Genomic DNA, 26,884 nt, shown 5'->3' with positions numbered 1-26,884 from the left:
TATCTCCTAACGAAACAATTGAAATAATTACCTTAATCGTTTTACCTTACATTACTTACACCTTTATATCTTATACGTTTTCATTTTTTACCAACTTTTCGAAGAAACGTACGGTATTACTTTTGGTCGTATAGTGTGATTGGGGGGGACAGTGAAAAGGGATTTTCTTACTTTTTGAAGTATGAGGAGTAGAAAAATACCGTTTACTTAGATCGGGGTTTCCTTATATATTTATATATTCGTAGGCCTTAGTATAAAATTTTGTGACTCGAAAATCTCAAAATTATTGGATGAATTTCATTGAAATCTAGATATAATGTAATGATATATCTGAAGTTATGCATATGACAATTTTATAAAGATTGGTGTAATCGTTCTTGAGTTACGCTTCATTTAAGCTCGAAAATATTTGAGCGGGGCAAGTTAGAAGCGTGGTTCTTTATGATGCTGCAAGTTGGAACGTTGACGTTTCTTTATCTGCGATATTTTTGTTAGCAATATTAAACTAAAGTAAAAAAAAAAAATTAAATATTAAAACCAAATTAAATTAACGATAAGTCGCAGAACAGCAATATTAAACTAAATTTTTAAAAATGTAAATATTAATAGCAAATTAAAATAAGGAAAAGTCGCAGAACTGCTCAAGATGTTTTTTTATTACTTATTATTAGAATTTTGTTATTTATGTTTAATAATCACTTTTTTATTAAAAATTGAAGTTATTTTTAAAATTTATTATCAGAATTTTTCATCAGCCCTTTGATGAGCGAAGATGGAGACTTATTCCCCGCCTTTCCCACATTTCTTTTTATGTTTTAATAACGTAGTTCAGTTAAAAGGCTCTACTTTTTCAGTCTTCTTTTTAAGTAGTTTTTCATTGTTATTACAATATTGTTTTCAAGGATCTTCTAACAATTTCATTTAATTTTTAATGTCTTTTTCCTTTGTAATCTTCTTTCTGATATCGTTAAACCATTTCCTGTCAATATTTTCAATAAACTTGTTTTTTAAAATCACGTAAAAACTTTTCATTATCCTAATTATTTTTAATATCATATAAAAGTTCCCTTTACTAACGGACTTACTTTGCATCCATTTGCACACAGTATAAAGATAGTTCTATTACAGTATAATTAAAAGTTTAAAGCTTTTGATTTAGTGATCGTTTTTCCGTGTAAACATCCGATTGGTTTAACTGACAGTCGGAAACCAACTATAATCTAACCTCATTTCGTTTGGTGGTTTACATTTATCGATTTCATTATCATTCAGATGAAATTTCCTGGACATTTGTTAGTTAAAATTGCGTTAATTATCTGTCATCGTTACCTGTTAAAGAAAATTATAAAATAACAATTCGTTAAACTAATAATATTACAAGTACGTATAAGATTAGAAGTGTTTCAAACTCTATAACCACATATTTTACGGTTTTTATTACTGCGCATATATTTTATATCGATTTTATGGTCTATTTTTGCATTAATAACTTTACTACTAGCCAAATCAATGTGATTTAAATAATTTCAATCTCTCACTTTATTTTATCGTTTTTTTCGCAGTATAATAAAAATACTCTTTTACTAAAGTATTATATTTCCTGAATAAATAAAGGAAAACATTAACGTTCTGCATAACCTTTATTATGAAAATTTTTTTATAAAATTAAACTGAAACTTTTTTCTGATAATAGGCTTGAATATATGTAATAAATATGATAAGAAGATCGGCTTTAGCCTATAATTGGATCTTCAACTGCAGATTGATGTATACAGCTACTCGATAGGTTTGTAAATAGCCCTTCCTTCTGAACCACATAGACAGAAAAGATGTAGCACTTCTTAGTTTCTCTTGTCATTAGCACAGAATATCAATGAAGATTTACCCAAAGGAAACCTTCAAGAAGTAAGGGTCCTAAAAATAAGGGAAAATTTATTGATGAGAAAAATGATATCTTCCTACAGGAGGACTGCAAAATGAAAAATCAAGATTCTATAGAGTCCTTCAAAGCCTAATCCAGGAAGGAGTATCTACTCCCCTCATAATCCTTCAAAAAGATTGGAATATATTTATCCAGAATATGCGCAAATTGCTTTTCTTCCTTGTATTAAGGAATGAAATTTATTATTATACATATATTTGACTTACCAAACTAAAGTGAGGCTTGTACATAATACATTACTTCTCACCAGAATAGTTCATATTATTTTGTTTCCATTAATTATTAATTCTCTATCTCAGATTTTCTTATGAATGTGATACATGTGAAAAAACTAGGGCAACATATTAAGAACAGTGAAGAAAACAATCAAAAATCACTGTAATCAATACTTTCTCTAGCGAGCCTACTGCAGGATGCTTGTTACTTTTTAGAATAATTGTTTCATTTTCAAGAGTGACTTGTGATTTATGTCGTCACTGATATTTAAGGTACCCAACATTTAAAAAAATGTTTAATGTTTGGCTTAACAAAAAAAAAAAATTAACCAAAAACAAATCAGAACAATTTTTTTGTCTGATATCCATTTCCAAGTTTAAAAAAAATATTTTTTACTTCCTTTTTCAATTAAAAATAAATTAATCCTAAATAAATATCTTATTATTATATTTGTTTAGACCCTAAATACAACTTAGATGTTTTTATCATTTCGTTTCATTTATTTTTTTTTAAACATGTAATTTTCTTTAGTTATAGTCAGTACATTTATTTAATTTTTATCTTGTGTATAATTTCCATTGATCAATTACAGATTAATTTAATGAATTGTTGCAGGTAGCTATTTTTAATGTTTTTTTTTTAACTTCCACCCATTCTTTTGCATAATAATGAAGGTTTTGTCGTGAGAATATGTGTTTATTTAAACAATCCATATTCCCATCTATGACCTTAAACTTAACCTTCAGAAATATTTAACTTTAAAAAATAAATAATTGATTTTGTGTTTTTTTTCGTTTTAATATATTTTTTTAAAAAGTCAACTGATTTTTCTTTATTATTTTACATTATTTCACAGTTTTGAATGTATGTTATTTTCTACTGAAAAGTTTCTGTTTAATGTTTAGTGAATGTATAAAGTCATTAACACATAAATTTATTTTAATTATTATTTTCATAATACATATATTTGTAAGTATCATTTTTATATTGAACTAAAATATAATATTGATATATTTTCTAAACATATAAGCACAGACTTTTATATTTCTTACACCCTCATCCATACACGCACGCGTGCACTCTCTCTCTCACTCACACACATACACAAGCTTTACAGTTTCTCTTATTTTTATTATGTGGATTGTAATTTGCCTTCATAAAATTACATTTTAAAATACAATTGAATGAAACAATTAAATTTATAAATATTAATAGAATAATAATAATTTTAGTTGATAATTAATGGTGTTGTAACCTACACCTATTGCATACCAAGAACAAGCTCTGTAAAGGTCTTTAAATGTAACCTTTACATTACATTCATAAATATTTTTTTCAAAATTCACTCACACTTTTTACATGGTATATTAGAATTATAGGTAAGATAAAGTTAAGATATTTTATTTTTAGTTTTAAGATAATATTTCTTTATTTTGAATAGTATGATTTGTAAGAGCGTTATATTCACTACACTACCACTCCTTATGGTGAACATGATAGTGTCACTTAATAGGCTGAATATAATTTACATTTTGCTATGCATGGTATGATAATATGCAGCTATTTATTTAACTCATTGAAGAATGCAGCTAGAATCACTTTCCCTAGTAAGCTTGGTATGGAATATTTGTTATACTTCGCGTAATTATGCAGTTTTTAAATGTACCATTTTAATTTTTTCCAATTTATTCCTTTTCCTATAAGTAACTGGAGATTGCTTTAAGTAATATAAAGTAGTCAGACTGAAAGTAGTTCAAATTATCAAAAAAATTTATACTACAGAATGAATCCATTTATACGTTATTTTGCATCTTTAACAACTTCCAAACAAATAAAGTAGTTTAAATTTTCAAAGGAATAATAGTATACTGTCTTGCTCTTGGGACAAGATGTTAAATTGCTGTGATCAGAGGCAGCCATTTTCAGGGTTGAGTGTTTTCTTCCTCTATCTAATTCTATTCATTACTTTTCATCCCTATTTCCTAAAATACAGAAAGGAAGAATTGTGTGGCCTCATCTGTGAACTATGATAGCCAGCCAGAATGATAACCTTCTAATAGCCTGCAAGGCAACCAACCACTTTTTTATTGTGTCTCATTGGGGTAACTGTAAGATTATGTAAGGACTCTTGCTTTTATTTAGGCAAAAATAAAACTAGTGGTAGCGGGTCTTATTGGGTAAAACCAGTTTCCTAAAGTCTAGAAATCTACTGAGTAATTTTATGTATAAATAAATAGAAAGAAGTTTGTGTTAACTTTATAATTTATGTATATTTTTCAATAACATCTACTAAATAAATAAATTTTCTGTTAACTTAAAAAAAATTGGATTTTTTTGTAGAATAATATGGATCCTAGTTAAGATGATAAACTGTATTACAACAACGTTCTACAATACCTGAAATATCTTGAAAGATGTGAAGTAAGGTAAAATACCCAAGGCTTAAGCATTATTTACTAAATCCGTTCTCACAGATTAACTGAAGAAGTTGCATAAAATGTTGGCAATGTTCCATGCTGTTGGCATTTATTATTAATGATTAATTTAACCATAGCAGGAAAAGCAATTTAAAGATTGTTTTTTAAATTACATTGTAATTTAATGCAAAAATTTTAATTTGTAATTTAAATTATTACTACAAAATTACTACAAGCACTACATTAGTACATTTTTTTAATTTGATTGTATAGTGATCTTTTACTTTTTAGCTTCTTATTACTGGATTTTTTGGGATATGGATGTTTTTGTCACTTGAGAATTCATGCGATTTGAATTCAGTATTTATTGATGTCCTGTTAATCATTATAAGGAAGAAATTCCATGTAAGAAATATATTAAGCAGTGTAATTATTTACTGAATTTGAATTTAATGATACAATTTATTTATTGCATACAAAAACTAATTGATATTAGAAACAGATTTGTGTTATTTCAATTGTATTGAAATTAGTTCTGAATAGTTAGACTGTTTATTAATCCAGTTATATCCAGTCGTGTTCACCAGTATACTAAGCTCTCTACGGGTTATGATTAAAATAAAGTGATCCCAACATAGCACAATGACATGTTTTATAATGCAAAACCAATTATCTATGTAATGTACATACAGCATAACATATGTATGCTACATTATAGCGTAGTGTGTTAACTAGTCAACCCACCTATATCCTGTCAAAGTTGAACCCCTCCCTATAGACAAACCTTAACCATATTATGATAATGTTGTTATATTGTAATCAGTTACAAGGTAGTAGTTACTTGTATTATATTTAAAAACAGGGTTGCCACATTTAACATTTGTATAGTAAATAAATGTGATTTAAAAGTTACATTTAAAAGGGTTTAAGGTGTTTTTGTCTATACGTATATTTAATATCTGCTGATTAAGTTTTAATGAAAATAATTTGTTATTAATATTATTCTTCATTCTGTACATTCCGCAATGTAAGATGGTTAAGGTGCCTCACATATTTAAAACTTTAAGAAAAAAGGTATCTATTGAATTTTTTATACTGCATATTTTTTGTAGAATCATATTTTATGGTGTGACTGCCACAAACTTCATATTCATATTATTACATATTTTTTTTATCATCAATATTTTGTGTAATGCACTATTTCCTTTTATTGTCATTAATTTTTTTCAGTTTAACTCAGTATAACAAATGTTTTCAGAATACTTTATTTTTAGTTTGCCTCCCCTTATAACTTTTATTCATTATGTATTTTTTTTATACCAGATTAAATTAGTTTAACCTCAAAATTGAATATATGATTTATTAATGTAGATTTAAAAAAAAGAAAACTTCTTAATTCAGTTAATATTAAAGCTTATTCATTAATACTATCAGTTACTTAACATTTTTGCTTCAGTATTATCTCTTTCTTTAGTAATTTACTGATAATTGCTTTAATACATAATTTACATATTGGCCCTGTTATTCGTAGTGTGACTTCATTTTTTTCATTATTGAAATTTACAAGCTTAATAACTTATGCTTAATCATCAGATTTTATTAATTTGAGATCATTGAATATTAAATTAAAGAAATATTTCTCATAAAATTAATAAATAGGTATATTCAGAATATTCATTCAATTGTCAATCTCTGTGGTGAAGTGGTAGTATCTCAGCTTTTCATCCAGAAGTCCAGGGTTCAAAACTCTGTCAAGCATGGCATTTTCATATGCTAAAAAATTTCCATTTTATATTCCTTCAGGATAAGCTTTGAACTTATGTGGTAAATTAACCATAATCAAAATAAAATTGAACTAGTACATGCATAAACTTAGCAATGTAGTAATAGTAGTTTATTTTATGAGCAATACTTATTTTTTAACTTTAACATTTAACGATCTCAAATGAGTGAAATCTCCCAGTAATATAACATAAGTTTTGAAATGTGTATAAGCTAACAAAAAAAAAATTAAATCACATGATGGATAAGTAGGTAAAAATTTAAATTGTCTATTACAGTATTTGCAACTTGAAGAAAATCGCACAATGAATTCGATTTTGTTACAAAATTCCATTTCCACATTCCCAGTTACAAACTTTTCTGTACACTTCTGTGGTGAATTAATTCAATAAACTAAAAATATTTCTTTTACTTCCTAAATCTATGTATGGTATTAGTAGATTTCTTTTCTGCAAGAAAACTCTCTTTTTTATATTAATAATTTTTATTTCTCCATTGCTGCTTTGTAGTAAAACAGAACTGTTTGACCTCAACAATAGTCATCTCCCCAAGGCCATACATACAGCTGGAATTGGAAAGTTTAGCATTACAACTTTAAAGAAAAATACGGTGACTTACGATTACATATTTTTAATGATTACTCTTAAAAATACTTTTGCTTTGTAGATTTTATTATTTTTTTTATAATCTTAAAGCAGTATTATCACATGTATTAACCATACATACACATAAATACACTATCATTATAAATAATTTTTTTATTTTCAGTGAATGATGTAGAATGTTAGATTTTGAGGTTAACATATAAATTATCTTTAAAGAGGAGTCATTTCAATAGTTTTATTGTTAATTTAAACAGTATAAATTAAGGTCCGTCATCAGTTTTACTTACACTAAATAAGTTTCCTGATATATCGCTGATAGAGATATTTAATTGCAATTATTTAATAAAATAATTGTTAAAGTTTATAGTCATATTTTGTTTCTGCAAAATTTAACATCACAATAATCTTTTTAAAATATCTTTTCCTAGTGATTTAATATAAATTTTAGGATACGTCAAAAAATGAACTTAAATTTGCTCCTTAACCAAGTTAACCTTAACCTTACTTACATTGGAGGGAAAAGGAATTCTATACAATAAAACCATTTTTCAATTAACAACTACTTTAGCCTTCTTTAAACTCTTTATTATCATAATTGCCAATATCATACAGTAACTTCTCCTTGAACTTACACCCTACACAACATAACTTTTATTCAAATAATGTTATTGTATGGACCTCCATAAATTTATTTGTTCTGTTTTATATCATAATTATGAGTATGTAATTAAAACTGTGGTCGCAATTAATTATTATACTACGTTTTGGAAAAATAATATTATGTCATTAATTGTAAGTCTTTAAATTAAATTGTTACTACTTATCTAGATCTTTCTTCGGTAGCCTAAACATAAGATTTCTTCTTTAGTAAATTTTGTTAACTTATGATTCCCAAAACTGAACTGAATTTTGTGTATGAGAGATTATCAGTCCATAGCATACTGATCTCAATCAGTTTATGATCATCAAGTCTAGTTCTTAATCTTAAAGGAAAAGTAGTTGAGTGTATTTTTGCAAGTAAAATTTATAGATTCGTTCCAAGAGAGGTTACATTCCCATTATTATAGCTAAGAACACACTAATGATGACTGTTCAGTAGTAATATTATATTCTCATATCTCAAGCAATAATTTATTTGCACCATTTACCTTTATAAAGAGGGATTTAGTTTTTATTCATTACTAAATTACACTAAATGAGAAGTTAATGTAAAATTTTGTTCATCAAACTGCATTGAATAGTATGTGATTGTGTTAATGAATCTATATCTAGTATAAATTTCTACGGGTTGTGTAACTGAAATTTGTATTAATCTAAATTTTGTATAAAAATAAACAGCTTATAACCCATCCACCAAAAAAAAACCAGTGTACATCAATTATATACTACTGAAAAATTTCATCATTAGCAGTTTCATAAATCATCTACATAATTTAATTCAGTGATTTAGTTTCTTATTTATATAAAAAAAAATACCTTCATAGTTATGTCAGCCTTTAAGTATGAGTACATCAAGCTAGTTACAATACTTATTGGTTATACTTAGATCTTCATCTCCATTGTAATCAAGCTTAATGAATGATAATTTCAAACCAATCATTAGTGTTTCTTATTTGTTTAATTCAAGTACCTAGAATACATTGCAATACAGTACTGTATATACTGATTATGAAAGATTGCATAGTTTCAGAGTGTTAATAAAAATACAGTATATTAGTTGATACTGTGTTATTTTAAAACATCAGCAGTAATATGTGTATAATTTTAACTCATTATACGTTTGATTACATTTATCTCATTATGTTCTCTCTCTCTCTCTATATATATATATATATATATATATATATTACAGCAGATAATGTTGTGTAAATCTTTTTAGTGGTATCAATTTATTTTTTTTTAGATTTTACCATTAAAATTTTCCCACAAGTTAAATTTTATTAGTAACATTTTATTACTGGCTTTAATGGAAACATTCTCATCCCCCAAAAGTGAGCTACATCTTTAAACAAATTTTTTCTCACGAAAGTTAAATTTGAATGGAGGCAATAGTAATTTAATTAAATAGAAATTTATGTGAAATTATCTGGTTTTTATTTTAGCTGTTTATTTTATTTAAATCTTAAACTTTTTTTTTTTTAATTTATAAAGAAGCTTATTTACATTTTATTTTTATTTCTGAATTAAAGTTATTTTATGTTGATTTTTTTCAATTTTTCTTCTTAAGAGTGGTCAAATAAAATGTACAATCATATTCCAAGCAACAAGACAGGTCATTTTGATTTCAATTATTTGGAAAAGAAGGATTGAGGATAAAGAAAGGATTAAGGTAATAGAGAACCAACCTGCAGAATAATTTAAATAGCACTCCACTCCCCAACAAGATGCACTCTTAAAATACTCCCTTCAGATAATATTACTAATCTGGCTCAAATATTGTTCACATAGAGAGTATTTGGAACCCATACTGTGACAGAAAATTAGTGGAAAATAATTTGTATAGTAATTAGCTGTGTGCTTTACATTGTTCTCCTTTTAAAATTAACAGAGCTAAAACATTAAATCAGGCTTCAGTCCCTGAGGAATATTTTCATCCATCTTTGAGACAATGACTCGCCGGTATCTAACTTAAACATACAACATTTGGTCAAGCATTCAATAAAAGGTACATCATATACACAAATCATATAATAAACCTAGATTAAGATCCCGGGTAAGAATGATAAATTTATTCTGATATAGGACATTTTTTTTCCTATTTCCTATCCATATCCATTTCCTTCTATTTTTTTCTTCAGAACCTATTTTTAGTATTATGTATACAGATGTTACCCTGCAAAGTTCTTTTTGTTGAGAGTACCAAGACTAGAAGAGCTTTGGTATCTGGTAGAGAGCTCTTTGTGGATCAAATTAGGGATTGTTTCCAATATAGTTATACACAATATGGTAATGGCCAATATTCCTACAGAGTAAAGCCATACTTCCTAATCCCTAAAAAAATAATATACAAAGAAATGAAGTTTAGTAAAAGAAAAGCCTAAAATTATGAAATAAAAAAAAAATTAAATAAAAATACAGTAAAAATAAGGAGAAATAATTTGGTGTCAATTGATTAGGATCATAATATGATAATACTGTGTGCTGTGTTAAAAAAAAACCTTAACACGAAACAAAGTTTAAAGAAAAAAGTATTCATTTATTTCTCTCTCTCTGTTAGTAGTTTATTGTAAATTAAATATATGTTATACTTCAGTTTTTATTTTTATTAAGTCTATTTTGTATTCATTAAGAAAAACCGAAATTATCATGAAATCAGTTAATAATGCAGTGGTAGACTGCGATCATAAAAAGATTATTAATGTACTCGGTTCCATACAGCTGAGTTGTCTTTATGGTATAGAAAAAATTATTTTCTGTATAATTATTTTTTTTATTATATAAAAGAAATTTGAGATGAAACTTGTAATTTTATAGAATAACTGAACAATCAGTATATGTAAACGAAAAAAATGAGACTATGAAAGTATGTTGCTTAAACCAAACATTTCATCAGTAAATGCTTGCCAATGGTGAAATGTCACCTTATTTAGCTTAATGTGTATAACTACACATCAAAGTTATTTAGAAATCATTCAATGAGTTCATTATTTTTATTTACTCTTTTCAAGCCATATTAATTTTCACTTTAAATGCTTTAAAGAATATTCATTTATAATTTGCAGCATTTTTATGCTGTTCATCTTTTCCTGACATTTGTCGTTTTTACTATTTGTTTGGAGAGAAAAAATAACAAATATTATTTTAAAGATTTAAAAATTATTTTTCTTTAATATTTATTTTAATATTTTTATGTCTTTTTGATTAGCTAAAATTTACAATTTATTATTTATTTAAAATTCTAACTAAACCTTCAAGAATACTTATTTTATCAGAACTTATTACATTAAAAACATTTAAAAGGTGGTTGTGAAGAAAAAAATTATAGTATTGTGTCACCACTCATTTTTGTAAAATAAAAGTGTATGTAGGAAACACTCAGAAACCATTTTAAAAACAAAATTCAAAAAATTAAAAACCAAATTCAAAAAAGATATGCATTTCAGCTGTTAAATTGCTATTATCATCAGTGGATAGAGGACAGTTAGCAGACAGATTTTATATCAAGTGATGAGATTTAAACACGAGTAAAATTAAATTTTTATCACTATATCATTCCGCACTTGTGAGGTTAATTGACCTTGAAAAGATCTGTTGCTGATTTCAATTTTTTCTTCATTCTTATAACTTCCCAAATATATATGTGTTTATTTATCATTATTCATGTCTTTATTTATAACACCTTTAAGTCGTTATTTCTTACTTGTACTCCTTTCATATCAACATGAGGAAGTTGTGGCTTTGTGAAATGACAAATGCTGTTGTTTTGTTTTAACATATTTTTCTCATGTATTGTGATTACACAATATATATATTAGCTTTTTATTAGAAAATAAAAAAAATTTATTTAAACTAGTAGAGTCTTATTAATTTAAACATAGTACCTAATCTAATATGAAATATATATGATATTAAGTGCTAGCATTTAACATCTCATAATTCTGATGTTATCAATATACTGATGGATTTTTCTTTGTAAATAACTTTTTGTTGAAAACCTGTTACTAGATTAGGCCAGATTAAAGTAATAATATAATTAAAGTTTGAATTGAATTCAAACTAAGTCAATCAAATAATTAAAAGTTAGTAAATGCTGAATATAATAATAATAATAATGTGTGTGTGTGTGTACACATGTGCAAAAACACTCACACATGCACACAAATAAACTCTCTCATTAATATATTTATATTTATTATATAATTTTTTAATTGTGGATATATGAGATTTTCATGTTGTACTTTTTGTGAATGTATGATTTATTTGAAGATGGTAATTTGATAAAGTAGATTTAACAGTGAAAAAACAGTGCTCTTATGTGCTCTCTGCAGCACTGTGAAAAGCTACACTCTGACCCATGAAACTTTGATTATAGAATATACTTGATACTGATTTTAACTGTTTGAACAAGTTCATCAATACTTTCCCTTAGGTTTGTCCATGTTAGTGTCATTTATCTTGTCTGACTTTATCAGTAATATGTTTACTGTTAATTTATTAAATTGAGTAAAAAACAGTTATATGGAATGATTTATCATCAATATAATATAATCTATTTTATGGATATAATATTTTTATATAGCCTGTTTAATTTCATTATCAGTGCAATAAAGATATTAGTAAGAAAATTTATGAAAAATTTGATGATGATGATGATCTAGAGATTATTAATGTGTGCACTACACTCCATTATAAATAATTAAATAGCTTATGAATATTATTAAAAGAAAACACAACTAAACAGTAAATATGATTTTTTATAAGTGGAGTAATATTTTATTAACATTATTTTGATAGAGAAAACTAATAGATGCTGAATATAATAAATACAAATGCGCACGCACATACACACACACACACACACACACACACACACACACACACACACACACACACACACACACACACACAGAGAGAGAGAGAGAGAGAGAGAGAGAGAGAGAGAGAGAGAGAGAGAGAGAGAGAGAGAGAGAGAGAGAGAGAGAGAGAGAGAGAGAGAGAAACTCTCGTTTATTGTATACATTAATTTTTTATATATATTTTATTCACAAAAAAAATGCATATTGTCATCTTTAAAGTATTTGTTCAATATTTAGCAATAAAATCATAACTAATTAATTTCTGTTTTACAACTATAAAAAATGTAATAATTTAAATAAACATATTATTTATATTAATAATATAATTTTTTTAATCACCAACCGATCAGACATGTTTTGCTTGTGAAAAACATTACACAGCGAACATCTGCTGTGTGATGAACATATTATTGCGTTTCAAAATGATTGAGAATATGTCAAAAATATTTGTAAAATACACAAGGTTTATTAAATGTCAAAATAAATGTTGAAATTACTCATCCCCGAAGATGTTATTTTATAAAAATTATGAAGTTTTTATATTCTTTTAACCAAATTTGTGACAATAATGAACACTAAAAAATAATACAGAATGTAATAATAAGGTTTTAATTTTTATTTTCATCAAAAATGGAATTACCTGTTAAAATCCTTCTAATTTTCTCAAAAGGCTAGACATCCCTTCATTAATTTTTTCTCAGTACACTTTCCCTTTATTAATTTTTCTTTATTTTAATTTGAAAAATGTTTATTTTAAGTGTCTCTTAATGTCTATTACTAAAAAAAAACTACCTTACCTATTTTACCTATTTTTTACTACCTTTTACAACCTTTTAAGTTTTTAGCCACAGCTTTTTATCTTATCTTTTATAAATTTACAATGGCTTATAACATTTGTCGATTTTATTTTGAATTGCACCTAAAGTTAGTTGAATATATATATATATATATATATATATATATATATATATATGTATCCTTTCTTTTACCAGTGCTCTATTGTTGTCTTTACAGCCTTTGGTTTTTACTCTTAATCTCAAACTAGATATCCTAAATATGGGTACTTTATAGATGTCCCATCAGTTTATTCTTTATTTATGATTTTTTCTATGTGTTCGTTTTTCTCCAGTTCATTTTCAAATCTCTTTGATTTGAATTTCTATTAATATTGAGATTATATATATATATATTATTCATCAAATATTTATAATTTTTGTGTGACACTCCATCTTAATTTTCTGTATTCATTTTCTTTTTTCAACGTTTCACTATTATAAAAGTTCTATGAAGAAAATATTTTTAAAATTTCTCAATTTTTTATCAATGTTTTATACTAGTAAATTTAACTATAGGAATTTAACAAATGTCTAGCTTAGTGTGTTTTTAAATTTATTATCTGTTAGTTACTTTAACAAAAAATGTTGTAGGTGACATGACATAAAGATAAAAATCTGTTATAAAAATTGCTTAACCATTCTCTAGAATAGCAAATATCCTATGGCAAGCCTACAAGCGAAAGTGAGAATTTAGGTGGTTTCCCTTTGCACAGAGCTGAATGTACATTTCCATATCAGTACACCTTCCCACTGAAATGTAGGTGGTATTCAACCCTACAAGTTACATTTTCACCTCAGCTACACTGCAGGAACTGCATCTGTAGTAGCCAACATAACTCTAAAAGGAAAAAACTCCAAATGGTGCATTTGTGCATTACATGCATAATAGTCATAAGAAAGATACCCAGAAAGGGCAAAACAACAAATTAATCTGCCCTTTCTGTCATGAAACAGTCCCTTATATATTTATAATTTTTACTCACTAGACGATGTTTTAAATTTAGCTAGGTATATTAATTTATTGATCCATTCATACATCATAGTTCTGCTAACTAGTTAATGGAGTTCTTCAAAACTCCATTAAGGTCAGAAGGAGAAACACTGATTAAACTTTAAGGTAGGGGACAAGGAGAAAAAAATATGCATACTCCATGTTAATATTTTAATAATTTTATTTTTGTAATTGTTTCAGGTTCAGATGCTACAGCAGCAGATGAATGTGTTAGCAGATAATCAGACCCATACAGATGAAAGGTATACGAGGGCGAAACAAGACAATGCCACCCTACAGGCTAGGTATGTAACTATAAATAGTTTTATGTTTATTTTTACTATTTATTAAGTAATATGTAATGAAAACTTATATGATGATATTTTTATAAATACTAATAACTCTGTCAATAAAAAAAGTATATGTTGAATTTAAATACATTTTTTTTAAAAATTAAGTGACAGAAAAGAAAAGAAAATAAATTAATAAGATTTTTATAATTTGTTAAATGTAATTAAATTTAATTTACTTTAATAATTGACGTTCCCATCAATAAAAATAAATGTCCTATGTGGTTTTTAATATTTTATCATTTTAGGCTGTCAAAGCCTAACACTTTAAATTTGTTTTGTATTCTTTTTAGAGGAGTCATAATGAGGAAGGGAATAGTTTTCACACTTTATTACAAGGATTAGGATAAATTTTGAAATGCTTAATTTTTTTTATAAAAATAACTCAAAAATATATGTGATATATCACATTTGTGATATATCAACCACAATACAATAGTAGAAGAACTAAAGTATATTTGTACAAGTATACTGCTTGTCAAAAACTAGTAATGTAAATACAATTACATGAGTAATTACTAGTAATGTATATACAATTACAATGTACAATTACATGAAGTAATGTAAATAATGTACATCAAAACTAAGGTTTTGACCTACAATATTAATTATAAAACCATGAAAACATGGTTGCACTAAAGGTGCAACATAAACAAAAAGCTAGAAATAGGGACAACCAAACCTGGTGATATTTTCAAGAATAACACAAAAAAAGTTAAGCCTCTTCTGAGTGGTTGTTTTGAATACCAATCTCCTTCAATATTTTCTCAACTCACCTCTCAAGCTTATTATAGATCAATGACAAAAATTGGCAAAATTATTTTTCTAAAAAGCGATTATAATTAATCATAATTTTTTTTTCAATGATTATTTTTTTTAGAGATTTTTATTCCATTTTAATGAGCAAATAAATAGAAAGTTTATTATCATCCCTGATATCAAAAGAAATGAGATTTTCAACCTTGGATAAGATCTGAAATAAAAATGAGTTTTTTTTTATTAACAATGCTTATCAATAAAGAAGGAGAATAACTGAAGGAGTAAGAATTATCCATTTTAGAGGTAGCTGATCTTTATGAAGAAAAAAAATAAAATCAAAAAAAAAACTTCTCACTGTAGAAACATAATCATTTGTCTCATCCAGGACTGAGTCTTGACTAATAACATAAATATTTGAATTATAAAAAATTCATCCAGGAGAAAAGAATACTATATACTTTTATTAAATATTGTTGTAATTTTAATTAATTTTTTTACTAAAAATCACCACTATTACTTTACTTAACTTTTCGCAAAATTAATTACTTTAGTTTTTAGTTTTTATCCTTAAAAAACTAAATGATTTTTTTTTTTAACTAATTCATCATAATATTTGATAAAATTACTCACCACTCTTGCTGCAATGTGATTAATTTTGAAATTTTTGCTTTATTTTACTTACATCATATTTGATAATGAATGATAACAGTTTTAGAAGTTCTTCACCGTAGTTAGAGTTTGCGAATAGAATTTATCATTTTCGTCATCATCTCCTGTTTTTTATATTATTTTTCAATATTCATTCAATTATTTCATTGTTCAAAAATATCATATTTCAAATCTGAGTTTTCTAATTTAATTAATCATTCACATCACTCAATTTTCAATGGAAAATTACACATATCTGTTCATATTTGAGACATTTGGTTCACCATTTGTTAATTTTCCAGTGTTGTTTGAGTTAAATACTCTTTACAAATAAATTTCATTCTAACATCTAAATAGTGTTTCATTTTTATATATTACAAAGCAAGATGACATCCCAAAATTTTAAATTTAAATTTAAAAACTGACTAAGTTAAAAGGTTTTAAATGGAAAATGTTTTATTTTTTATTTTTATTTAATTTATCTTAAACATTAGTAAGTTGTTAAATGATCTTTATAAAGAATTGTGATTTTGATGTTGCATTTTGTCATTTTTATTTTATAAATAAAAATTAAAAAATAATAAAAGTGATGTGTAAGATATTCATTAATGTTTAGATTACGTTATATTTATTATGATTTTTTTTACAATTATACTATTTTGTGATAAATAATAAAATAGAATTAATTTCAAATTTTTTTTCCATACATTGATACTATAGCATTGAATATTGCATCTTTAATTGCAAAATTCTTTCAAATTCAAATTAACATTTGTTTCAAGATGGCAACTTATAAAAAATGAAAAATTTTAAGTTTCCACTATAATCTGTGAAAAATTTTAACCCCCCCCCCATTAAAAAATTTTTAATTTTTTAACTGTCACCTGTGTCATTCTTTTAATTAGTTAACCATGATAGTTTTCATAAAGTCTGCAACTCTCTTTAAGATATAAACCTCACAACATATCCCATATCCTTCATCTGATTTGTTAAAATAATTTGATGGAATCAACCCCCAAAGTACACAAGCTACCAAATTGCATACTAGGTTATAGTTTTATTGAAATATTAAGGGAAATATTCATTGATAAACAGAATAAACATGAATAGAAAGAAAATTGTGTAATAAAGACTAAATTATTTTTTTGATTAAGGGAACCTTGTTTTGAAAAATATTAAGAAAAAAAATTTATGGGTTTTTAATTTATTGATGTACTTTTCCTTGTTGCGTACTATAATCGAAATAAAGAAGAAAAATTGATAAAACAATGTTTTTAGATTATATTAAAAATAAATAAATACTGTTTTTTAAATTTACTTCCCTGCCTTTCCCGTTAAGTAACAAGGTCAGTACATCTTAGCTTCATTACTTTGTTATTATACATAAAACACAAAATACTGAATTTACTCATTGTAATGTTTTGAATACTTCTTACCAAACTATGTTGATGGTATCAAAAATATTAATGAATTTGTTTTCTTGGATAAATTACTAGTCAAACTGCAATTGTCATTAATCAAAGGCTTATGAACTAATGTTTTATTAATGATGGCAAAATTGTTTGTGTTTTCGATGAAAAGTATGTATTACTTTTGGTCGCATAGTGGGAGTGAGGAATGAAATGTTGCAAGTTGAAACATTGGCTTTTCTTTATCTTCAGTATTTAATGTTAGCAATATTGTTCAGCGTATTCAGTTAGCATTACCTACTTTAAGGGTCATGACGACTTGATATGTGTTTTTTATCTAAGAGTTTTGATGACTGTGTAGTGGTATATTTTTAATACATGCGTATGCAATGAGTGACATTGTGATGCTTCTGTGTACAGTCTGCTGGTTAATACAACATTTTAATGTTTTATTAACCAGCATAACAATAATATTTATTAACCATAATGTTGTTCTTTTAATAACAGTAATTTCATTCTTTTTGTATTTCACATTATCATCTATTTGTAGTTAGATTGACAATTTTTTTATGATAAATAAAAATTATTGAATTATAGGGTGTTAATGCTGGAAGAACAACTGAGAGAAGTGGAATTAAGATCAGAAGAAAGACTTGCTGAAGAAGAGAGAAGACATAGAGAATTGGTTGCTCGTGTAGATAGAGAAAAACAGTTACAAGTTGAAAATTGTGCCATCAGGTAACTTTTTATTATTTTTATTATTATTAATAAAAGTAAGACATAACAGCATAAACCTGCCTTGTTTTTTATATTTGATTTAATTTAATGGTTTTTAGTTACAGAATAATTATGCAATATTTTAATAATAAATAACTACATCTCGGAGCCATCTGTTTTGAAAGAGGGTTTCTGAACCATTTTGTTTTCTTTTTTAATCTCATTTGACACTATAATCAGATTGTTTTTTCTGATTTTCTCCAAAGAAACAGCTATAAAAAATGGAAATAAGAAACTGTAAAAAACGATCACACAATGAACAGAATTGGTGGTATTCAAAACTTAAAAAGAATTTCCCAAACGTAGATTTTTTTTGTAGAAAATGCCCTTTTGTAGTACTTACTTTATTGGTTGTATGAAAAAATACCATGAATTTTTTTTCTAATGTTTAATGCTTTTAATGTACAATATTATATATTATTTTGACTTGGCTGCCAGGAAATTGTTAAAGCAAGCAATTCTAATTGCTATGTAGCAATTAAGATTTGAATTTTTCATTCGACAATACAAAAACCCAACCTACTGGCCCTGGTATTATTGACCTCAAATAATACATTTACTTAATACAATAATTTCATATGTAATACAATAATTTCGATTATTTTCAAAAATTACATATTTTTCAACAATTACAAATTTTTTTGAGAGAAATTGATCATCCCATTTTTAAGGAAGATTTGTTCTTATATCAGGCCACTTATTACTATAGCAGCAAACTTATATGCTATAACATCAAATAGAATATTATACTGGATATAAACACACTATTGTATGACCAGTCTTTCTTCTTCTTTCTAAAGCAGGATTTCATCATCCTAGATAATGTTATTACTTAGCTTTATGCACTTTGGCCATGACAGTGACAGCTAAACAGATTTTCCAGATTTTATGAAATTTTGTGTAAGGGTCTTTGCTATTTAGTGGAATGACACATGTGTAAGAGATTTTCATAAAATCTTCTGTTTCAAAATGATGAATGTTATATTTAGTCTAGGGCAATGGAGGGAAAATTCCCAGTGCCAGATGACCTCTCAATAGACTGAATAAAAGATTTTCCCTCCATACTGATGCAACCTCCTCACACATCACTTCAAGCATGTTTTTAATCAGCTACGCATAAAGTATTTCACTCTTCATTTTACTCCATGTTTACATTAAATGTTTGTTTCTGAGACATTCTTCTAATACTGTGCAGCAACATGATTTTTTAGAACATTATTAAATATTCAGTTTTACAATGGCTTTCAAACTTAGTTTCTATTGTTTTTCCATCAAACACCTTTAACAACAAATTGCAAACACAAAAATATATATTAAATTAAAAAAGGAAAAAGTCATGGGGATATAGTTAAAGTACCTCCTCAGCAGTCATTAGTCAGCAATGTTGCCTAGTGTCACATGAAACAGTGCCCTCAATTTTGCTAATATAATAAGATTATTTTTGAATTAATAAAATTATCATCTGTTTGTTAGATTTAAATTTTAAGACAAATAAAAAGACCCTCAACAAGTAACCTAGATAGTGTACAAGCTTAACCTTTAGATAGTTGTTTACACCTTAGACAGGAAACCTAATTCTGGGCAGTCCAGTAAGTATAATCACCATCCAATTACTTGATCCCCTTTATAGAAAATGCTGACATATCATTAGAAGAAGGTACATATGAAGCCATGTTGGCTTCATTTCGATAGTTTTATCTCAGGAAGATCTGAAAGACAAGAAAAGTATCTTAAGTTTTTTGAGTAGAGAAAGGGGATAGTCAATCTTCCAAGAGCTACTTTTGATCAGGATATTTTACTAAATCTTATCTAGAAACACAGTAAAATAAAATAATTCTGTGTTGAGAATTAATTTTTCTATGATCTACATTACATGCATGGAAAAAGTATGTAAAAATTGATGAAGTAGTAAATTAATTAAATAGATTTGACTAAATACTTATTAATGTAAAAAATAAACATCTTATTTTTAACATAAAGCTAATTTCTTGGTGTATGATTCATATTCAACATACAATTTAAGCAAATGTTTAAATAATCTACAATTTAAATAAATGTTTACTAAAGTCAGTCAGTAACTATAATCAAAATTTTATTCATTTTTTTGTTTCTATTTCAATGACAGTTGAAACCAATAACATTGATTTTACAGTGATTTATTGGATTTAGCATTTGTTTAACTTTAAAAAAATTGATTCTGAATTTCAAATAATGTAATAATTAGTACTATCACAACCAGGTAAAATCATTTCATTTTATTATTATTTAATATTTTCCTGTTTTCTATCCAATTAGACCATTATTAATCTTAGTCTTAAGACTAATAATACAGTGTATTATAACTTTTTAACCATTAACTGTTATTCTAAGTTAATAACCATTATTCTAGAAATAGTGCTTAAAGATCATTTTGAATTAACTTAACAATAAACTTCAATATAAATTATGCTATTTATAACTTTTTTATGGTTTCTTCTGCTTTTTCTTGTTAATTATGTATTTTTACATGTTTTTCTTTTGCTTTATTTATTTTTGTTAATGTTTTTAATTAATCAAGCTTCAAACTGATCGTTTAAAAACATTATTTGATGTTTTTAAACTCCTCCAATCTAAACTCACAAATTTTGGAAAAATGTGATTAAAAGATTTTAAAAAAATTAGTTCATATGTTTACTTAATTTCTTCTATTAGTTAAAATATACAAAAAAATTGTTTTTAATTGTAATGCTACATTTTATTCCTAATACCTTCTTTTTTTAGTTAAAATAGGTTTTTTTTATTAAAAAGAGAAAAATGATTTTCCTCAAAATTAATTACTCATATATTATTATTTCTTAACATAACACTAAAGAAGCTGATATGATTGATTCTATTGTTGCTTAATGAGTTTTATTCATATTATAAGCATAACATGTTTGATAAATTATCTTCTTGTATTTGCAATAAAAATAATTTAAATTGAACAAAATTTGAAATAAGCTATTAAATAAAATTTTGTATTACCAAAATTTGGTTCAGTTTGTTGTTTCAAAAGCTTCTAGTTTTAAATAGTTATTTTATTAATCACATCTTAATCTCTTTTTATGTGTATTTGTTCAGTTACATTATTTAGTATTATAAATTCTTTATTTTATTTTTTTAGATTGCAGACCCTAGAGTTAGAAAATAATAGTTTAAAAGAAGAAACAACCAGATTTCGTTCACAAGTTGAACGATTAAGAGTAGAAAAGACTAGAGTAGAAGATAAATTAATTGAAACAGAAGCTAGTTTATCTGCTGTAAATGAAGAATTACAAAGAACTCGAGAACAAGAAAGAAAGTATAGAGAACAAGCCAACGCTAGTCAACAGGTCTGTTTATTTTTTATTCTTCATATTATCATGGCTATAAACAAATTTTAATGAATGTAAGACATGAAATATTTCATTTTCTTTATTTGTAATTGATAATCTTTTCACTACATTTTTTTTAAAGTTTGTTACAATCCCTATTTACATTTTTTTCTCGTAGACAAGTGTTCTTCTATTAATCATTCTTCATTCCAGCTTTGTTTCTACTCATTTCTCTCTATATATATGTTGATTTAACTTTTTCTTTTATCCTCTCTGTTCCTATTGAGTTGCTGAATCCAAATTTTTGTTTATTATTGGTCTGTACTCTTGTTCTTGTATGTGGGTTCTAGTTTTCCCTTAATAGCAAATTTTTGGATTAATAGTTTCTTTAAAATGTCATATCTGGCATCAGGAAATCCATCAGTTGGCTATATTGATTCTATGGTCCTTGTAAAAGCATTTTAACTTTAATCAGAAGTTAAAATTATTTTTAAAAAATTCAGTTTTTCTTGAAAATGATCCTAGTAATTGAGACTAAACTTTGAATACAGATTTTAATAAAATTTAACACAAAAGTATTTTGTAATAGTTAAAAATTTTTTTTTGGGGAAAAAATTTCTTTTCTCTGGAGTAAAATTTATTTTTAACATAAATGGCATTCTAATAAAAATAATAAAGTCATTAGTTTATATGTTTATTTTTACAGTCATACACCCAATAACTGCAAAATTTCTATTTTACAATAATGAAAAGAAATTCTGGACTCTTAACTAGGGATAGAACCCCTACTACTGGAATGAAAAACCACTATGGCATTCTTACTATTACATGATTGGATGATCCATGACAACTGGATATCATTATCTATATAATGTAAATATAACCCTTGAAAGTATATACTCTGTTTGAAATATTTCTGATATTTTTTGCAGTTTATATTCAGCATCATTTACTCATATTGCTGGTTTTTAAAATTAATTTTGCTCTTTTTTTACTCGTTTAATTCATTGTTTTCATGTAATTTTTAAATGTCTGATGTTTATATATTTGTATTCACTATTATTCCCCTTCTAAATTGAAGTGACATGCATCATACATTCTTTCTTTTGAAAAGTTACATTTATTTGTTCCTTTACACTATCTGTTCCAATAGTTGAGTGAAGTGTGGCCATGATGCATGTTCTTTAGTCAGAGTTGTTTTCTGTAAGAGTAATGTTGTTCAGTGTACATTTATTAACATGCTCGTTAGGTAAATAGAGTTAAGATGTAACTTGTTGATTCGATTGTCTACATTTTGGTAGGCGTGGCATGCTGATTTGTGACAATATGTTTGATTCAGTGGAAAAGTCAATGGGAAATCACTTTATTTCTCATTTTTCTTAGCAAGCCGGACATTGGATATTTTTATATTGAATATTACCATCATTTAAATTGTCAGACTTTTTATCATTCAATTAAATAATCTTGATATTATTTATTATTTTTTTTTTAGCTTCACATTTTTGTAAATATGAATTTCACATTTTATTTTGGTCTTTTGGTATATTAGTTACATTTTAATGAAAGTATACATTTTTTATACATTCAATTCCTACTTTATTGAAACAAAGTAACAGATATGTTAGATAAACATATACAAAACTTACATACCTAATAATACTGTCTAGTTATATCCAATTAAAAAATGTACAATTGATTCTTAGATCTCAAAAATACATTTATTTAATCTCTTACCAAATTTTAGACCTTAGCATTTTGTTTGGTTGTTAATCTATCATCAATATTATTATTATGAGTCATTAATTAAACTGTTTGTATATTAATTGTTTCTTTATCATTTTTCAAATAAATGACCCAATTTCTCATTTTGTGAAAAAAGTACCATATGTAGTTAAAAAAAACTTACCATAAGAAAAGAAAAGAATAGAACAGATTGTTTGAAGAATATATTTGTTATAATGAACAGGATGTTTTATTCATTGCAGTTGATGTAATTCATTCTGTGTCATTATGTTATCTGTTATTTTTAATGTATGGTATTATTAAAGGAATTGCTACTACAATGGATTGTTAAAGAGGTTAATAACTTCACATTTCACATAAAGTATTGTACACATCACATTTTTTAGTAACATTCAACATCATCAGTAGAGTATATTTTATTGTATTATTAATCGTTTTTGTAATTTTTGACTACTTTATTAAATAGCATGGCCTGCTTAATTATCAATCATTGTGTACTTCTATATTTTTTGTTGTTGTGGACAAATATTTTTGGAATTAGTAGTCTTTTTTAATTATTAGTTCTGCTTCTGTTTACAATTATTGAATCTGTATTAACCGAAGTACTTGTGCAACTTCTCAATCTGAATCTGATCAACATTTATTTTTAAGGTTTTAATAGGAAAAATAATTTCCACTATGATTATTTCATTACATTGATATACATTACTTAACTTCAATACCTTTTATGTATGTAAATTATAAATTAAAGTAATGAATTTGTAATTCTTTAATACAGTAGAGAATTTTTTGGAGTATTATTGATTCCAAAATTCATGCAGCATTGTCGTTTAAATTACTAATTTAGTTTCTTCTTAGCTGGTGATAATTGGCAGCTAATTTTTCATTTAATTTTTTTAATTTAATTTAGGTAATAGAAGCTTGGTTTTAAAGAGCAGTGAATTTTTGTATTATGTGTACTTTAATTATCTATTTATATGATTTTTCAGCTTGTAGAAGATTTAAGTATAGAAGTTGAAAGATTACAAAATGAAAGAACAAATGCAGAAATGTTGGCTGCACTGAATAATCAATCAACTACTGAACCATCTCCATTACAATCAGAGTTGGATTCTTTGAGGCATCAACATAAAAGTTTGTATCTATTTAAATGTAATTTTATTTGTGCTTTAGAGGATTTGCTTCTTAAATTCAATAATTATTTGCAGTTTCATTTTTAATGTAAATTATTGTAGCTTATTATTATAGTTTTAAAAATAATTTTCTTTTTTTTAGGGTGTATTTATAAATATTTTCCTATTACAATTTTCATTCAGAATATACTATGTTGAGTGTAAGAACTTCATAATTTTTTTACCAAAGAAAATAATAATAATAATCTTATTCCATCATAGAAAAAGAAACAAATATATAAATAAAAGTTGGAAAATAAACCACCACTGTTACTACCGTATGTGTTTAGTTTTTATAAAGTAAGTAAAATTTAATTTTTTTTCGTTCATTCAGCAAAAAAAAAGAAAAATCAATGCAAAGATTATAAACACTATTAGGGTAATTAGTTTTACATGACTTATTACAAACATTGTGACTACCCTAATGTTGAGAATATGGGAGGAGACTAATTTTCAATAGTAAAAGGGGACACAAAATCCAACTTACACCCAGTTGCATTCTGATAGAAACAATAGAAGTGAGTAGTTTTACAAGTGTTTTATTAACTAAAAGTGAAAGAAAGCGTTTGATAAAGTGAATTTGATTGTATTATTGAAGGTTTTGGAAGACACTTGTATTTACTCAGATTAAGGAACTGAACTGGTAAAAAATTAAAGGAAAGCATTAGCCGAACCAAAAGACGTAGTTGGAAGAGAAAGAATGAAGAAAATATAGATGATGTTTGATAATGGCAAAATCAGAGGAAGAACTACATTTGATGATTGAGATTATTGTAGCAATGGGAAAAGTGTTTGGAATGAAGATTAGACATAGAAAAAACAACAGTGAAAAGAGATGAGGAGAAAGATGATTCTGTTAATATACTGTGGAAAGGAAAGACAACTGGAAGGAAGAAATAAAGTTATTTGTAATTGAGAAGTTCGATGACTTGGAACTGAAACAAAATAAAAAAGTAAGAAGAGCTTTTTAAAAGGTGAAAGGATTCCTGACAACAAATAAGATCTGAGAGAACTGAGGAAGAAATTTGCCAAATGCTTTGTGGAAAGTGTATTATCAAATGGATCTGAATCCTGAATGGTTAGAAAAAAGAAGAGAGGTACTTGGGATAGTTTTGAAACATCATTATGGAAAAGAATAGAAAAAGTGAAATAGATAGACAAAATTAAATTGAGATGAATAAGAGAAGAACAGAATTTGATGCAAAGGAAAACATCTCAGAAAACTGTCTTCAATGAAAGATCAGTAAAAGGAAAAGTAAAAGGAAGGAAAGAGAGAGAAAGAAAAATTAGAATGTTTACTGACAATACAATCCTTCTGATATAATGAAATGAAGCAAAATGTTCAAAGCAAGATGAGTGGAGGGCATTCAGTTAAACTTGTTAAAAGTCAAAATTACTGAAAAAAAAAAAAATACTATTAGATCTAAACTAAATATAAAACATATAGTCATTTAGGCAGTTTTTTTATACTAAATTTATTGGTGGTTCCATGTTCACATACATTCTCAAATAATTTCCTTAAAACATATGTAATATGAAATTATTAATTATGAAAAATCTCTAGTCTTAAAAAGCAGTTTTGCTGTTTTAATGTTCATAATACGTAGTGTTAGGACAATATTCACCTCTGATCAATATTATTTCAGACATCAATCAGGGGAATAGTAGTAATTAAAATAGTTGTAAATAGTCTAAAATCTGATTAGGTGACATACCCTCCATATGATAAAAAATCTGTTTTATAATAGTATCAGTTTTAATTAATATCTCCTTAATAGAAGAATACCTTTACATACAATTGTAATAATATAAAAATGTGTGTTGTTAGGTCTTCAAGAAGCTTATGAAGAACTGCAAGCTCTAGTCTTGACTCGAAGTGTAGAAGAAGGAAGAAATTTATTGACCTCAGCTGGACCTAACAGCTTAGCTGCTGAATTGCAACTTGAAGCTATGACTCAGGATGATGTAAGTTAAAAATTATTATATCATTATCTTTGTTTGTGAATCTTAATTTTTAAAAGAGGAATGACATTAAATTTTGAAAAATTTCCAGTTTCATGAAAATTTCTGCAAAAAATGAGTGCTAAAATATTGAAGGAAAGTTGTACCGTTTTTTGTTACATAATTGTTCTATATTCATTCCTGTGTTATGAAAATACTATCCAGCCTATAAATAAATGAGACTATTTCATTGTAAATCTGCATTAATTTTTAAACTACAAGTCAGCTTTATATCTTTCAAAATTGTTTTGGGAGGCTACATACCTTTGGAGAAGTTGCTCTCAATCTTCATAGCACCTCTGAAAATCACTTAATTAAATAATTTTTAGTTGAACTTTTTCAATGATTTCCATGTTCCTAAATAGTGTCTGTCCTTTTAAAATAAGCC

The 26,884-nt window shown here is 26.0% G+C and overlaps 1 protein-coding gene across 3 annotated transcripts in view; it reads left to right on the top strand.

Moving 5' to 3' along the window:
- Nucleotides 1-26,884, top strand: part of nuf (rab11 family-interacting protein nuf) — a 657,890-nt gene that overhangs the window by 617,579 nt on the left and 13,427 nt on the right. For all 3 annotated transcript variants that reach the window (XM_075368607.1, XM_075368608.1, XM_075368609.1), the window contains 5 exons: nucleotides 14,507-14,610; nucleotides 18,069-18,209; nucleotides 21,391-21,598; nucleotides 24,313-24,457; nucleotides 26,324-26,460. In XM_075368607.1, coding sequence (XP_075224722.1) covers nucleotides 14,507-14,610; nucleotides 18,069-18,209; nucleotides 21,391-21,598; nucleotides 24,313-24,457; nucleotides 26,324-26,460 — 735 coding nt within the window. The remainder of the gene's footprint in view (nucleotides 1-14,506; nucleotides 14,611-18,068; nucleotides 18,210-21,390; nucleotides 21,599-24,312; nucleotides 24,458-26,323; nucleotides 26,461-26,884) is intronic.

The sequence above is a fragment of the Lycorma delicatula genome, chromosome 6, assembly GCF_047948215.1.
Source record: "Lycorma delicatula isolate Av1 chromosome 6, ASM4794821v1, whole genome shotgun sequence".
Classification (NCBI taxonomy): Eukaryota; Metazoa; Arthropoda; class Insecta; order Hemiptera; family Fulgoridae; genus Lycorma; species Lycorma delicatula.
Note: the sequence above shows the minus strand (reverse complement) of the source record. Positions and strands in the feature narration are given on the sequence as shown.